Consider the following 17194-nt stretch of genomic DNA (forward strand, 5'->3'; position numbering starts at 1 on the left):
GTGTGTTGTCTGTCTCAAAGTGCTAGCTTGTGACAGCTTGAAGCCGAACAAGCTAAGACGCCACTTGGAGACAAAACATCCAGAGCACAAAGACAAACCAGTTGAATTTTTCAGACAAAAACTCGTAAACTGCCGTGCACAACAGTCTCGCTTTACTAAAGCTGCATCTGTGCCGGCAAATGCTCAACTCGCCTCATACAAAGTTGCCTACCGAGTGGCACAGTGTAAAAAGCCGCACACAATAGCGGAGGAATTAATACTTCCCTGTGCTATGGACATGGTTTCAACAATTCTTGATGACACTGCAGCCAGCAAACTAAGGGCTATTCCTCTGTCCAACAACACCATCGGCAGGCGCATTTATGACATGTCAAAGGACATAGAGGAGCAGCTTAAAGATAAAGTGCGTGACAGCCGCTTTTCTCCTCAGATGGATGAAGCCACTGACAGTAACAAAGACTGTTTGTTGATAACTTAAGTCAGATTCATAGATGGAGATGACATGAGGGAGGAATTGCTTTTCTGCAAACAAATTCCTGGCAGAGCCACAGCAGAAGAACTGTTTAAAATCATTGACTCTTACTTGAAAGAGGCCAATCTGAAATGGGAGGACTGTGTGGGGATCTGCACAGGCGGGGCGCAGGCAATGGGTGGGTGTATCATGCAGTGGACCGCGAAGCACTGGCGTCTAAACAGCTGAGTCCTGAGCTGAACGATGTAATGACCGACGTCATTGCTACCGTCAACTACATCAAAACACGACCTGTCAAAGCCAGGATTTTTTCGGCACTGTGCGAGGAAATGGGCTCCGACCACAGCTGTTCTGTTTCACAGCGAGTCCCGATGGCTGTCACGTGGGAAGGTGCTGTCCAGGGTCTTTGAACTGCGAGATGAAATCGGCATCTTTTTGAAAGAAGGGGCAATGATCTTGCCCACAAATTTTACTGTAATAAGTTCCTCATGAAACTTGCATACCTCAGTGACATGTTTCTGAAACTCAATGAAGTGAATTTGCAGTTGCAGGGTGCAAATACACACATCCCACATCTGGCAGATAAAATCACATCATTCACCAGAAAACTTGAGATGTGGCTGCATCGAGTGAAAGATGGAAATGTGGACTCATTTGAGAACCTGAAATCATTCATTGAAGAGAACAAACTGCAGAACACAGTGATCCCATGCATGGAAGCACACATCTATGCCCTTCAGAAACATTTCCAGAAATATTTCCTGATGCAGGAATCCAAAGAATATGACTGGATCCGTGACCCCTTCAGTGCAACACCACCTGCCGACTTCAGCACATCGGAGGAGGAACAGTTCATTGATGTCACCTCTGATTCAACAATGAGGCTGCAGTTTCAGTCAAAGACACTGGCTGCATTTTGGATTGGAGTGGAGAAGGTTTACCCACTGCTAGGTAAGAGAGCCCTGGCCATACTTCTTCCTTTTGCCACATCCTACCTATGTGAGATAGGTTTTTCTGCTGTGGCCTCAATCAAGACAAAATACAGATCAAAGCTGGACATTGAAAATGAACTCAGAGTGGCAATCTCAAACCTGCAACCCAGATTTGAGAAGATCTGCAGCATGAAGCAGGCCCACACCAGTCACTGAAAAGGATTAAAGGTGTAAGGTCTGCACAACAAACCTTTAAGTTTTTGTTTTTTTCTTCTCAGGGAGTTGGTCATGTTTTAAAACCCATTTTCGCAGAGAGACAATTTTTGAAAAATGCATTGATAGCAATGTTGAATATTAAAAAAGAAACCTGTTACACTGAACATAATTACACAGTTAAGATGCTTGAAAACAGTTACAATTAAGATAATTACATCGATTTTTGCAACCTGTGGCTTATGGCAGTTTACATTTATTTGTTCAAAAAAGGTTGAGGTTTGTATTAATTACAATGTGCAAATATAAATAATAAACTGCAATGGAGTCTGAAAACAAAATATGTGTATGTGTGTCCTGTTTTAGTTTTTTTTTTTTTTTGGGGGGGGGGGGGGGGGGGGCGCGAAAAAAAGATTTATGTACCAAAGGGGGGCCCAGCAGAAAAAGTTTGGGAACCACTGGTGTAGGCTAACATACATGGCGAATAAACCGAATTCTGATTCTGATCATGGGATTTATAAACACGAATGGATTAACATAGATCACGATTGAATGATTGACCTACTACCATTTATAAGAAATAGAAATCACAATAAATATCTGACAAGTCCAATCTTCTGACCAACTGGTAGGACAGAAGGTGCCCTACTACTTGATTCAAATTCGTGATTTTGGGGGGGATTTTCTTCAAATAAATCGACAGATTCATACTGTAAGGGGGGTGCGCCGACAGAGAGAGCTATAGAGCTGCTGGTCGCAGCAAAAAAATTATGACCAAATAGCAGCATTAGGAGATACGCGCCATTTTAGTGCAACTACTGCCATCCGGCAAGATGGCGCACTTGCTTTGTCTGTAGACATTACTGACTGGATGGAAAAATCTCAAAAATTGCAACATCTATGTTTAAGATTAGTTGGACAAATCACATTTCTGAAACAACGCGACTCAGTCTATTTTTTTTAAATACGACATGACGACAGAATATAGCAGGTATGAACTGTGTGTACGGTAGCGTTTTTTCTTCTTGCAATCGATGCAAAGCTAGCATTTGGCTAGCTTGAGGCTAACACCAGTCTCTTGCCGGCAATGGTCGCTAATGCTAGCTAGCCTGGCTATGTATTTAAAGACTAGCACTATACGTATGTAATTATTCTTGTATCTGTATACCTAGTTAAGTAGCTATATGGGTAACTCTCAGAGCTTGGTTGACTTCCATTCGAATATATTTCCTACAGCTATTATAAGCCTAACTATATCGTGGAAATGTTCGAATGTGTGAGGCGTAGCATTCTCAATTGTTCATGCGAACGATTGGTTTGCCAAATCGGATGTACTTTATTTTAATATAAGGGATGGGCTGATGCAAGCATTTACATGCATGCCTGTGCATGCGGCATGCGCTGGGGTTGCAAGGTTGCCAGGGCAACGTCTTCTCACTGCATCGCGTGCATGTTGACCTCCCGAGTTTGCAGAATTAGCTAGCTAGCTACCTGTACTGCTTTGCTAATGTGAAAAAAAGGAGTAGTAGTGTTTCTTAGCTAGCTACTTCTATTTCGAAAGTGCACTGGTATGCTTGTTGATATAGATATGGTGACTTGCTGTCTTGTGCACGCACGCACTTAAATATATATTTGAATGTTCTTATTAAAAACATTTGTCTTCAGCCAGTTAAGGTGTTTTTTAGCGGTGCATGTGCTGGGCTAGCTAACAGACACAAATGAAACATAAGCAGATTGCTGGATTCTAGCAGTTTATACAGCTAGCTGTATACTTTTTTCCTCCAACAAAATATTTTAATACAAAACAGCACAGAGAACAGAACACCGTGCTGCAATTTTGTGTTGTTATCCCACCTAATGACTAGTCAGAACTAGGTCAACCCCAGACTTGGGGACCCTTAGTCCACTCAGATTATTATTTTACCAGATCTTTGACAAAGAACTAGTTACACTTGTGATGCTATTCATTGTAGTTTACCATTGAGATATTAATAAATGGCACAGATCTTGGCATCACAAATCTTATTATGTATTTTCTGTCCTTATTTGCAGGTAAAATGAGTAAAGCTTCAGCTGAAACCGACCAAATGATGGAGGAGGTTAGTCTGTTAGTTTTTTCAAAACACAGAGGATTTAATTCCAGTTACTACAATGTTCTTGCTGTGATTATTTATTTAGCCTAGTGTATAGATTTCTGACTCTTTCCTTTGTACTAGTTCTTACTCATTGTGCAATCTTTACCTATCGTACCACTGTCTTGCCATCAAATAAGGAAAAAACAAGTCACAAATCATTTAATAACATACACTCACTGGGCTTGAAATGAACTTCTTTACTTGGTAGTGATGGTTCTCCAAACTTTAAAAAGTTAGGAGCACCAGCAAAAATGTAGCAGCACCCACCAAAAAATTTCATATTGTCTTTTCAGCTCTTCAAATTTTGTTCTGACTCTTTCCTTTGTACTAGTTATTACTCATTGTGCAATCTTTACCTATCGTACCACCAGCTTGCCATCAAATAATGATAAAACAACAGCTCTTCAAATTTTGAATGTGAGTTAGCTCCCTGTTACATGACAACGGAGCGCAGTGATGGTGACAAGGAGTGATTGACAGCTATTGTTAACCAATCTAAAATCTGCATTAAAGTTAAGAACGTAAAGATGAAGTCGAAATGGTTGTGTAATGTTGGATAGAAGGTTAGACCGGTCACTGTATCAGCTCATAATTAGCAAGCGTTTTGTAAAGAAATTAAAACAGGTCAGACCATAACGATTATTTGCACTCGCAGAAATGCTCCCTAATATATTTCAGTGTTTTGCCTAGGACTTTTTCAGGGTGAGTGGTAGACCTAATGTTTGCCTCCCATTCAATGAAAAACATGTGACAGGCCCTGCAAGGCACTGTGAGATACCTGGGAGCGCGAACAGGTAGCCTAGCAAGAGAAGCTATTTTAGCTATTCCAATATTTTAGCTATTCCAGGACATTGCATTGTGCATTGTGGACGTTGCTCGTCCACAATGCGCAAAAAGGGCAACGTTGCGGTAACTTAAGTCGCAAATGAATCAAACTTTTGAGGCGACGAGCAAGAATCCAATTGTCTATGTATGACATTTTGGGTCAGAATATATAGACTAAGTTATATATATTTTGTCATACTTTTAGGGGGGAGGAAGGTCGTTTTAGGGGGGGTGGCCAGTCCCTCCAAAACACTGGTAGGGAAACACAATTTTGGGAGCAAAATATATTGTGCTTACAGTTTCAAATACTATAGAGCAGGGGTTCTCAAACATTTCAGCCCACGACCCCTAAAATATTGGTGCCAGTGACTCGCGACCCCCGCATCCACGGAGGTGGTGTACGTGGGAGTAAAAATAGGCCCCGGATCTGATCCTGACCAGCCCACCAGTACCGGCCCCCGTATACTCCACCACAGCTAACCTGCTAATGCATGCACATTCTGAGTTTGATGGGATGCTAGTTCTGGAGTTCGATAGTAAATGTGAGCGCGCATAGCGCGCAAGCCAAATTTCTGGGCCTTTATTTGAGCGCAAAATATTTTTTGAGCTTTAGTGTAAAATAAACAGCTGTTTTTCAATTGGTAAAACCTTGTCTTGTGAAGGTGATGTATTTTTGTCTCTTAATTCTTACGTTTCTTAGCCTGGTTTTCCATCGTTATTCTTCTCCCGGTGCTCTTGATGGCCAGTCCGCTACTGCGGGGCTGTGCCGCGGTGGTGGATTTTCAAGTCATATTATTTTAAATTCTCGTGCTATCAGGGGGTGCAGCAGCACCCTCATCACCCCTGGTTCCCGCGGCCATGGGTATTCCCTCTCCACTGAAATCCAAAACTCTTTGTGTCTTTGGCTGAGAACAATGTATTTTAATGGTCGGTCGCTAGACAGTTCAACTAATGCGTCCTCCTGGTTGGATGTCAGATGGTTTGCCGTACTTACAGTGAATGGAAAATTAAAAGGCTGATGGCTTTTTTATTTGCATGCATTAATTTAACTACTATTTTTAACTTATTACAATTTTGGCTAAAATATGCTATTTCTAATTGTTTTACAATGTTCCTTGATTTCTGGAAATCATCTTGCGACCCCCCCCCCCCCTCGTTGTCTCACGACACTTTGAGAACCACTGCTATAGAAGTACTGAGCATTTGAGATATGAATATTCCAAATGTTATTTCAATGAAATATATGGGCCCTGTACTACGAAGCAAGTTCAACACGCCCGGGATAAATTCTCTTGCTTCACTAAGCCTACCAAACGCAATCGTGCTAAGCAGGATCACAAACGTGGTTATCAACTCCTTAACACAACCCAGGTTTCCCCAATTGAGCAATGAGCTTGTTTGAATAAATAGGGGCGTGTTTGCAAATATGGCCAATTACAAACATGGACAAGTCTAGAGCGCTGTACTTAACACAAGAGCTAACGGAAATTTGAAAGAAGTGCTAATATGTAGCTTTCAACAGTACCTTTTTGGGATCACAAGAAAACTCTTCAATATTTGTAATGACCTAACTATAACAAATTATTACATTGCTGAATACTCTATTCTGTTGGCCTACAATAAACATTTCGCAATTGTAACCAACCTGGAATATTTGCTTGCATGGCTACACTTTTCCATACTGCTTTTGTTATGTTTAAGTCTCTGTAAACGTCGGAAGTTGTGTCATATCAAACTGAACGACAAAGCTCGATGCTCTTGTCCATCTCTGCAATACTGGTTATGAGGATGCGGAAGATTACTCACGATGCTTGCGTAGATTGATTGCGATATTGCGTTAAAGTTATGTATGGTAATTTTATGCCGTGAATTGGGCTGTGACATCTTATTTCTGGAAGGCTCTACTGCTGTTAGCACGGTATAGCTGTTAGCACAGAAGAACCGAGCCCCACTTTCAGGAAGAACCCAGCCCCACTTCAGGAATAACCCAGCCCAACTTTCAGGAATAACCCAGCCCCACTCGCCCCATCACCCTGTGTCTCCCCAGTCAACACTGGGGAGGCCTTCTGCTTCCTGGGAACTATCCTCTCCCAGGACCTCAAGTGGGAACTGAACATCAGCTGTCTCACCAAGAAAGCACAATAGTGGATGAACGTCCTGCGGCAGCTGAAGAAGTTCAACCTGCCAAAGACAATGATGGTGCACTTCTACATAGCCATCATAGGCCAAGGATAAGAGCAGACTGCAGTGTATCATCCACACTGCTGAGAAGGTGATCGGCTGACATCTCTCGAGGACCTGCACACCTCAACTGCCACTAAAACTGTCAAGTTCATCAGTCACTTATTGCTCATTGCACATTGCACAAATCACATTGCACTCTTCTTTATATCTTATTAGATTTTTAGTGTGTGTGTGTGTATATATATATATATTATTTTTTTACATTGTATAGTAGTGGATAGAGTTATGTAGATACTGTTGTACATTTTCGATTTTCTACATTTTATATTTAAAACTCATATGTTTACCGGATGCACCTTTTCTGCCATAAACAAATTCCTTGTTTTTGCAAACTTACTTGGCGAATAAAGCTGTTTCTGATTCTGATAGCCGAGTCAAAATCCATATCATAAACCAAATTCATACCGGTATATTTCTACACTGTCCACCCCTAGTATTAATGACTGTGCATGCTGATTCATTGTTGTATTAATTTGCATAGGCCTATCCTAGTTTTGCATTGATGGAAAGATTGACTATGGCGTCAGATTTATTTGAAAAGCTTTGAGCGTTATAAAAGATGCTCACAGTGAACAAATGTCACTTTCCTACAGAAATATTTTTCGCACAGATTGACTGCCACTCACACAATATCAATCCCCTCTAGTTCAACAACAGAGTTGTACAGGCAGCCTCAAGTGTGAATACAACTTATTGAGAGACCAAAAAAGCCAACAAGTGTGAAAATTTCTGCTTTGAGAGCGCTGGCAAGCTTTCACAGGTTAATTCTGCCCATGCACTTGAGTACTGCTCATGCAAGTTGACATGAGCTTAACATTTGGGGGCAGGAACCAGGGAGGCACTTGGTCGTTTTCAACACTCGAGACACTTTCAAAGGGTCATAAATCTGATGCCATAGTTATTAATTCTCACAAATGTGACCATGTGAAATCTTACTTCGACATTCAAAAATGGGTTGCAAATGCTTTTTAGTCTGGAGCTCTGGGTGTTAACATTTAATCAGGCATTACCTGACCCATTCACAAATGTGAACGGGTCTGGAACTTATGTTTATTTTCTAATTCCAAGGGCCGTTATTGACGGGTGCAGACATGCCTCTGACATATGGCCATGGATGATCAGGAATGTCGCCATCACTAAATGTCTCTGTCTCATCCATTATGTTTTCCATTATACTTGTTGTCTTCTGCCTTGTCAGGTTGCTTAGCTTCATAGACTAGCTTACTTTTGTTGTGCGTGATAGCATGGAAATTAAAAAAAGGCATGCAATGACAAGAAATCATATTTATCATGCCACCAAATACAGATTAAAACTAAAGTAACGAGCCTGGTTTGTAGTCACACTAAAGGACACTGTATGCCAGATAGCTTTTGTTTAGGTATTTAGATATGGCTCCTAGAAATGGCCTTGTCGCTCCTTCTATTTTCCTCATTCAAAGTTGCATGGCATTATACACTTTGGCAATATTGTGACCTCTGACTTACATTAGCGACACAGGCCTTTCCTAGTCACACCTTACTAAGAGCCAACTTATGGCTATACAGGCATAATAAAACAGTATAATGACAGTTTATCAATGATTCAAGAAACATAAATAATTAATAGGCATATTTCTCACTTGGACATAACCAAGGGTCATGTGCTCATGAGCTTAATATTGCAAGGTATAGATCAAACATTGTTTATTATATTCAGAACATTTTAAACAGTATAGAAGTAATAAAGTAATCACTATCTTTAATTGTTGTTAACTGATCAATGGTTTAAGGACAGACCTCTTCATAGTGTTACTAACCCATACTAAAGTGTTTGTCACAAACTATAGGAAAATATTAAATTGGAATGTTCGAAATCACTATTTGTGATGTTACGCTGTGGGACCAACATTCGAACGATCACATATTTGTGATGCTACTCATTAACGGGTTAATGGACGAGGCGCAGCCATACGGAGGCAAGTTTTCTGCCGAGTTAATAGCTGTCTGTGAATTAACTGCTACCCCCAGTTAACCCCCCGTTAGGTACTAGGATTTAGTCCCGTGAAGCGCACCTATAAAAGTAGTTTTATTCATTATTTTACAATTATCATTATGTATAACAAGTTTAATCTTTAAATTTAACTGTATTTACCTTGTCATAAGCAGACATGCAGGCAAACATTTATAATACAACTTTTGTGTGGACATACATACATTCTACTCTAACTGCTGTAAAAAGTTAGTCTACTGTATCCAAATAAACTTGGTATTAAAATGAACATGGCTTCAGTTTACCAAGTAATCAATATGCTAGGTAATGACAAAGTGTTGGGAAAGTTCACTTTCTACATTAACTAGTTCAGTTCATAGTTCCCAAATTTTAAAATGAACTAGTTCAGTTCATAGTTCATAATTCATATATATTTTTTTTTTACTAAGTTCACAGCTCCAAAAATGTCTTTCAATATGTTGCGAGCTATAATTGAAATCTCTGTATCTGCAATACCGCTCTTGGCCTCTACGCAATTTGGCGCTCTCTCACTTGCCAGGCATAGGGCGGAAACTTTCCGCCCCTTTGCAACCCTCGTCTTTACCACAGTCTCTAACAGAGCGCAGGGGGTTTAGGGGTTCAACCACCCGGGGAACCATTTTATTTATGCTTACATTTCTATACACTAATAATATTTTTTGGTTGGATGTAAAATGAATGTGTTTCAATAGTGGTTGAACTCTAAGCTCCTTTGTTCATTGTTAAGGAACATCCTGAGACTATCTTACAGTTTGCAGAAAATGAGTTGGGTCAAGAGGGGGTGAAGGATTTAGCGGAATGTTGGGCTTAAGAGTTAACAAGTTTAATACCCCCAGTTAATAAAACATTATTGCAGATGGGTGCCTAAAATGACAAACCCTAGTGAAAAAAAGTTAGAAGATGCATATGGTTGATACTGTTCAGTGTTTCCCACAGTATTAGATTATATTTGTGGTGGTAGGCAGGGGTGGAGCCAGACGTTCTAAACATTAGGGGAATAGCCCAAACCTAAGTCCTAATATCACATGAAGAGGGTGCATTAAGGGCTCAAAATATCTGCGAAAAAGCCCTTGCAGACTTTACGATTTGACTGTTTGACAGACCTAAGCCCTGTCAGACTTAGCGAGAACGTGCCTCAAAGTCTGTGAGGGTGGACATTGGGATTGGGCCTAACCGTTTAGTAATTAATTTTCTATTAATTAATGTCGGATTAATTCTCCGGCCGTATTCTCGACTCTGAGGGGAAAAGCTGTTCGTCCCACGCATTGATTCAGAGCATGCACGGAGAGAGGGGTCTATTCACAGACTGGTCCGTTATAATGAGAGAGAAGGAATGCGACCTGGGGCAAGAAGGGGCTGAGCAAATCAATGTGCTCTACAATATATATTTTTTTCTTTCAAAAAATCAATTTGTGGCGGTCAATATTTAATTGTGGCGGGCCGCCACAAATACATTTAGATATGGGAAACACTGATGTGTGCTTGGTGGTATGTTGTGATGCGGTAGAGATATAGCAATCAGAGTTCGGGAATTTAATTAGATTGGAAACCAAACCCTCTTCAATTATGCTGGGAATGAACTGGTTGGGAATTATGAAAGGATAATTGTGCAGTTCTTCAGGGCTGTTGAGATGTTTTCAAATGTAATGTTGAAATATTCCGTAGGCTATAACTGTTAGCATTGTACATGACATTGTATTCATTTATCAGACATGTATTGAAAACAACATATAAAAAGTGTTAATAGTACAGCAGGCAAGTAAAAGCAAAAACATTAGTACTATCGGATGCTCGTCCATATATCAAACATTCTTATAATACCTTAGAATACGGTCTGTATTCTTTCTCTGTGCATGTGTGTGTGCATATAACTTTTTTTATGCTAAACAATAAGCTTTGGTTTCGCTTGTTTTCCCTTCAGCCTGGTAGTTCCAAAGAGGCCACTAGGTCCTCATCCCGATCCAGGAGGTAAGTTTATATACACAATCACTATATATTAGTGCTGTCAGTTAAACGCGTTATTAACGTCGTTAACGCAAACCCATTTTAACGGCGTACATTTTTTTACCGCGAGACTAATGTTCTTTTTGGCCAAGCAAACTTTTTAGTTTTTTTCACATGCTGTTGCAACAACTACTGACGTTAGAAAAACTGCAACACCACACCGGATCTAGCTAGACCGGAAACAAAACAACAGGCACGCCGCACACACTTGTTTGGGCTTGCGACCCGGCCAAAGAGCAGTGGGCTAACGTTACTTTTTGAGTCGATGGCGCGCGCGAGACGCCGAAATGGATGCCAATAAGATTCTGAATGGAAAGTTTACTTTAAAAAGTTGCCAAATGGTTTCATTGACAAGACCAAAGTGATCTGTGTGTTTTGTTGTTGTGAACTGAGCTATCGTCGCAGCACGTCCAGTCTGAAATACCACTTGATGGCCAAGCACACAGCTGATGCGAATTCTCTGCCCCCTTGTCCAAAGCCAGGCGATTGCAATGTTGTTTTCAATTAAAAAAAACATTTGCACGAAGCAATCCGATCCACTTTTCCATGTTCATAAGAGCATTAAAATGAGAAAAAATTATGGGACAAAAAGAAATCACGGGACATTTAGAATAGATAAAAATGTGCGATTAATCCTGAGTTACCTAACATTAATGTGATTAATCGCAATTAAATATTTTAATCGTTTGCCAGCACTACAATATATACATGCATGTTTGCATGCATACATACATACTTCATCTCTGTTACAACATTGATTTTATGCTCTCTGTTTACAGGAAGCCTACAACAATAAGTAAGCACATTGGACATAACCAAACAGACACCTCGGATGACAGTGAGAACGAAGAACTGACATCTGACAGCCCCTCTGATGGCAAGCTTGTAGTAAGGCCTGAAACATCAGGAAACGAAAGCAGAGATGACCCTAGATGCAGCAGAGGAGCGATGAAGCTCAGAGTGGACCTTCCACGCAAACGCACAGGTTCGATGGTTCATACTGGAAAATTTGTACAAATTTTGTAGTAATGCACAAATCATTGTATTAGACTACATTGAGTTGCTTTTGTACAGTGCCAACAGTATTCATATAGATGTCCCCATTATAAAGAACTGACCTAGAAGGGACTGATTTGGCTCACATTCTCATTCAGAGACTATTTCTATAGAAGCCCAACTTCCTTTCTAGCTCATCCACAGTTGACTACAATGCCAGGGGCCTAATGTACAAAGGCGTGTACGCATGAAAATGGGCGCAGAGATGTGTGTACGGGTGATTCTACACAGTTTCAGATTTATGAAAGAACATGTGGTGTGAGAATCTGCGTACCTTCTGCACAATTTAGAACCCATGCGCACGCTATGTTTTGACGTTATACGGCGACACAGTGACCAAAAGGTGGAGAGAAAGTGCAGGCATAACAAATGACAGTTTTACTTGATCTACAATGGGAGTAAATTGTATAGGCTATCTACAAATTATGGAAATTATCACATTTTAGCCTATTTAGCCAGAAAGAAAATGTGTATTTGGGCCACAAATGAGTTACACCAAATGTGATTATGCAATCGGTGTGCAATGCTTTAGAGCTTTTGAAGGACATCACCAATGGGAGAATCAGTTAATTAAGTTAAGTGGAATCTATTGTGACAAATGTGTGATATTGGTCGCGTACGCAGTGTTCATACATCTGAGAAAAAACAGTTTGATACATTTGGCCTCAAGTATCGCTGTGTGTTAAAAGTTTTTGTGGCACAATTATCTTGAGAAATGGGCACTGTATGAAGTAAAAAATCTGCCAGGACCCAAGGGCGTGCAGTGGCATGATTGATGGATAAAAAGGCCAAGAAAGTTACAAGTGTTGAATCACTTCTACGGATTACATTTAGTCATTTAGCAGACGCTCTTATCCAGAGCGACTTACAGTAAGTACAGGGACATACCCCCCGAAGCAAGTAGGGTGAAGTGCCTTGCCCAAGGACACAACGTCATTTGGCACGGCCAGGAATTGAACTGGCAACCTTCTGATTACTAGCCCGCTTCCCTAACCGCTCAGCCACCTGACTCCCTGCAACCTATGGTTGTAAATTTCGTGCATTTTCCTTAAAGGCAGCATAGGCAAGTTTTGCGAACCTAGCAATTTTAAATGTTTGAAAGGAATAAAACCAAAATATCCCACCCTCTCCCTTGAAAGCCACTCCTCCAAAACACATGAACGCACTGCTTGACTACTGCTGGGAGGAAGGTAGACAAGTAGCCCGTCCAATAATTGCATTTGATTTGAATGCCATCGAATCCTTAGTGCCGATCCAACCTTAATGATTGGTCGTGATTATTACAGTCAAATTTGAACACCATCTTTATCAAGCTGCTGATTTACAACATTATGCATTCGGACTGGATTCAAAGGAACTGTATTCTGGTCGGGGTGGGAAAGCCTCTTAAGCAGCATTTTATCATAAGTTGGCTGTGGGAGCAAATTGAACCCACATTTGCAATGTCATTTCAAAGTTTTGAGATTTTCTTAAAGATTATTATTTACTGTAGTTTCATATTGTAATAGCTTATTGGTAACCATAATATTTCATGTAACATCGGTTTAGTTCGGTGTTTTATATCATTGGGTTAGGCCTATTCAATAAATATAGCCTAGATGTTTATTTAAGCTGGTAAATGCGTACTGTCTTAAGGTGTGGGTTTGTGGTTGCCCGTGGTTTGTTTTGATGTTTCAGTGTCAAATCAAAGAGTTGGTATCATGTTTCTCATTGGTTGGAGACTAGGCATGGGCCGGTTACCGCTTTCAAGGTATACCGCGGTTTGAAAAAATCACGGTTTCAATACCTCTTTAATTTTCCGTTATCGTTGCTGAAAAATGAGCATTTTTTTTTTTTGTCTCGTCAAAGACGGAAAGTGCAGGAATCCTTCAGGTTTTACGCAGGGGAGAAAGTAACCCTCCGGTTGCAATAAGTTAAGAGAGTTAGCTACCGACTGAGACAGATAACTATCAGCTAGTTTCATGTTAGCCTATGTTCCACCAGAGCCATAGAAAAATATTTTTCTGGGGAAGTCCAATTAGCCTACTACAGCAGTGTTTCCCACAGATTAGAAAGCAATTTGTGGTGGTGGGGGGGGGGGGGGGTCGACCCGTGTCTGACCGGAGGGGTTCAAAATAATTGTTAATAGTTCGTTGCACAGAACTTTATTATATTAAATATTCATAAAAAATTATGCACACCTTCACAAAATCCACACGCCCAATTCAAAATCAAAAAGACGCCGAGTGCACCAGCTGTAAAAAAGTTGGTCTTAACTCCGTCGGTCTTAGCTACGTCCGACTTTGTGATTTGAATTTACACCAAGTGCACCAAGCTTGACAGACCACGGTTGTAGCTACGCCTTGTTTTAAAATGCGCGTCCTTGTGAAAATGCAAAAGCGTCAATCGTTGCCAAACAACACATTTAAGAGCCTATCCAAAGCGCACTCTATAGCTAGCCTATCTCCCTTCAAAACAAGCCATGGATTAAAACAACAAAAGGAAAGAAAAATATATTTTACTGATAGAAAAAGTAGTTGTTTACTCAGAATAGAAGTGTGCTCACGGGGAAATTTAATAATATCAACACAAACAAACAGAAACAATCACCAAAAAATCGATCACCAATAAAATTAACAGTGGATTTGTGCGATGACGGACGAATCTTTCTCGCCTTAATGCCCTTTCCATATGTCGCCTACAACAAGACGCGCTGCATGTGCGATCAAACTGTTGTACATGATAATTACCATGGATATTAGTCCGATTTTCCAACTTACGCCTGCTCCCCACTAGGCGTAAAATGTACACCCAGGTGCAGCACATAAAGGGTTTAAGTCTAACTGGTGCACTAGTCGTAACTTTAAGTTAGTCTTAACTTTCAGTTCTACGTCGGACGTAGCGTTACACCCAGGCGTACGCCCAGCTGGTGCACTCGGCTCCTGTAGCCTATTATGTAGGCTTCCCATTCTATGACTAAATTATTATGTATAGGCCTAACTAATACTCATACTAATGCATCCGAGTTAAAACAAAGCCGCAAAATTGAAACAAAAAAGTTTTTATTTCCGAGCAATAACACCCTTTTTTTATGGTTTGGTCCATGGTTCGCTCCTCTTTTGAAAATTTGCGCTTAACGTTATTGCTCACGAACTGCAGCAGCAGACAGCTGGTTATCAATAGAGAACTGACAATGCCAAAACAGAAACATAAATCGGGACGCTAAAAAAGAGAGGAGAGGAAGAAAAGAGAGGCCAGGAGCATATCAGGAGACCAGAATGTCAGCAATTTTTTTTTCTCCAAGAAAGGTGATTGTTAATCTAGCTGCACAGTTGCCCTGTGGTTCCCGAGAAATAGCATAGCTCGCCTCGTCCAACGTCACAATGTTGGAGTGACTAGTGTTAGGAGCTAGCGCTAACAAGCCAGCTACTAACATTACTACGTTAACTGAATGACACTAACGTTTAACGTTGTGTGGTCAGCAGTGTAAAATAATTGCCTGACAAGGCTGACATTACAAAATTATCCACTAAATATCATCCACAGAAAAGATCAGTAAGGTTATAATTTGCCAAACGTTATAATACGCTGTCAAAAAATTCCAGTAGCAGTAGGACACAATTTTCCATTCTTACATGAGTGTTTACTAAAACTAAACTGCTATGGTAGCCTGTTGACATGAGTCTTGATAATGTTAAGCAGGGGCTAATCTTACAGTTTGCTGTCCTCATACAATATTAAAGTGAAGTTGTTTCTCTAGAGCAATGGCATTGATAATGTGACTTTTCCTACTTTTTCTTCAATGCCTAACAAATCTATCTCTTTCTCTCCCTGACCCTGTCTTTCTGCTTGAGAAGCACTGGTTGAAGCCTGAAAATATTGTAAAAAATTTCTGCATATATGCAGGTAGCAACGCTAGTGCTAAATAACTATTTAGCTGGTCGGCTCCATGACGACGGGTAAGTAATTTTATCACCCAAATAAAAGTACCCCCCGGAATAAAAGTACCCCCTGGACAAATCCTCAAAATCTAATAAAAGTATCCCACGGAATAAAAGTAACCCCCGGAAAATTGCCAAATCAGCATGCAAACTGTGTCCACATGCTATCAAAATGTGTTCCTACCAGTGTAAGTGCGCATCTTTTACTGTCACTTGCAATCAGGAATAGAAATGGACAGCAAATATACCATTGCTAGGAAAAAACTTCAACACTTGTAGTTTGGAAATACATAATCATTGTTAGAAAATTTCAAAAAAGAGTCTGTCTGGTTACAAATATATGGTAGTACTTTTCCTCAAAAACTTAGTCAACATGACTGCAACATAACATGAAAACCACTGGAAATACATAGTTATTACAAAGTAAAAAAAAGAGGCTGTCTAGTTACAAACAGACATGTACTAGTACTATCACTTTTCCTAAAACAGTTTACAGTCACCATGACAACCACTACCAAATAAAGCATTGCTAGGAAAATACTTCAATGCCTGTAGCTTGGAAATACATAGTTACAAATCTGTCAAATAACAAACATGCCATGAATACTGGTAACCACGGAGTTGACACTGACACAACAGCAGAAGACTAAAGGTAAATGTCTTTTTTACTTTACTTGAGTTCGCAAATATAAAAAAGTAAATACCCTGGGATTTATATTTGACGATGAGAGGCTCGTTGTCTATAGGTTGTGACTGTCATGCTGGTGTGCTGAATGGGAACCGTTATGTGAGTGTACAGTAGCTAGAGCTAACATCAGAGCCATAATGAGGCTCTTGCTAACATTTACTAGCTTGCACTGACAACCTTCAGTTGGTAGCTAACGTCGTTAGCTAATGTAAGCTACTTGCCAGTAGCTAGCTAGCTAAGGTAGCTAACGTTTTCACATCAGAGTTCAAATTTATCTTCCCTTCCGAAAAAAATGCGTGGAATTTTCTAAAATTGTCTCGATTTTCCCCCAAAAAATAAACGTACCGTCCAAAATAAGAACGTACCAGGTGGATTTTTTGGGTAAAAAAAGAGTAGGGCTCGTGAGACTGCTCACCAAAAGAACGAAGGGGAACCCACTTGTCTAGCAGATTAAAACATGTTCGTAGGTACCTAGCGAAAAGTAGCCTCAACTTTCCTAGACTTTTAGCTACGGTACTAATCCTGAAGGCTCGCTGATATCGCTGTCTGTCTTAGTGTGCCGATGTTGTGACTGTGTATGTATGTGAGAGAGACGCGTGAGTGACAGAGAGACTGAGGGAGAACAGGGAAAGAAATGCAGCTGAACGAATACGCTGTGTGTTTTAAATAGCGTAATACAAAATAATAATAACGAAAT

The 17194-nt window shown here is 40.3% G+C and overlaps 2 protein-coding genes across 3 annotated transcripts in view; both read left to right on the forward strand.

Moving 5' to 3' along the window:
* The first annotated feature begins 502 nt into the window (after positions 1 to 502).
* Positions 503 to 1620, forward strand: LOC136953767 (zinc finger BED domain-containing protein 5-like). The gene is given in 4 exon segments (XM_067247172.1): positions 503 to 647; positions 650 to 815; positions 817 to 913; positions 916 to 1620. Coding segments are annotated over 4 exon segments (1113 nt in total).
* Positions 1621 to 2453: 833 nt separating this feature from the next.
* The window catches only part of atrx (ATRX chromatin remodeler), a 108955-nt gene continuing 94214 nt past the window's right edge, over positions 2454 to 17194 (forward strand). For both annotated transcript variants that reach the window (XM_067247341.1, XM_067247342.1), the window contains exons 1-4: positions 2454 to 2608; positions 3670 to 3716; positions 10751 to 10797; positions 11613 to 11818. In XM_067247341.1, the coding sequence (XP_067103442.1) occupies positions 3675 to 3716; positions 10751 to 10797; positions 11613 to 11818 (295 nt within the window). In that variant the 5' untranslated portion in view covers positions 2454 to 2608; positions 3670 to 3674. The remainder of the gene's footprint in view (positions 2609 to 3669; positions 3717 to 10750; positions 10798 to 11612; positions 11819 to 17194) is intronic.

Source organism: Osmerus mordax, chromosome 12, assembly GCF_038355195.1.
Source record: "Osmerus mordax isolate fOsmMor3 chromosome 12, fOsmMor3.pri, whole genome shotgun sequence".
NCBI classification, from domain to species: domain Eukaryota; kingdom Metazoa; phylum Chordata; class Actinopteri; order Osmeriformes; family Osmeridae; genus Osmerus; species Osmerus mordax.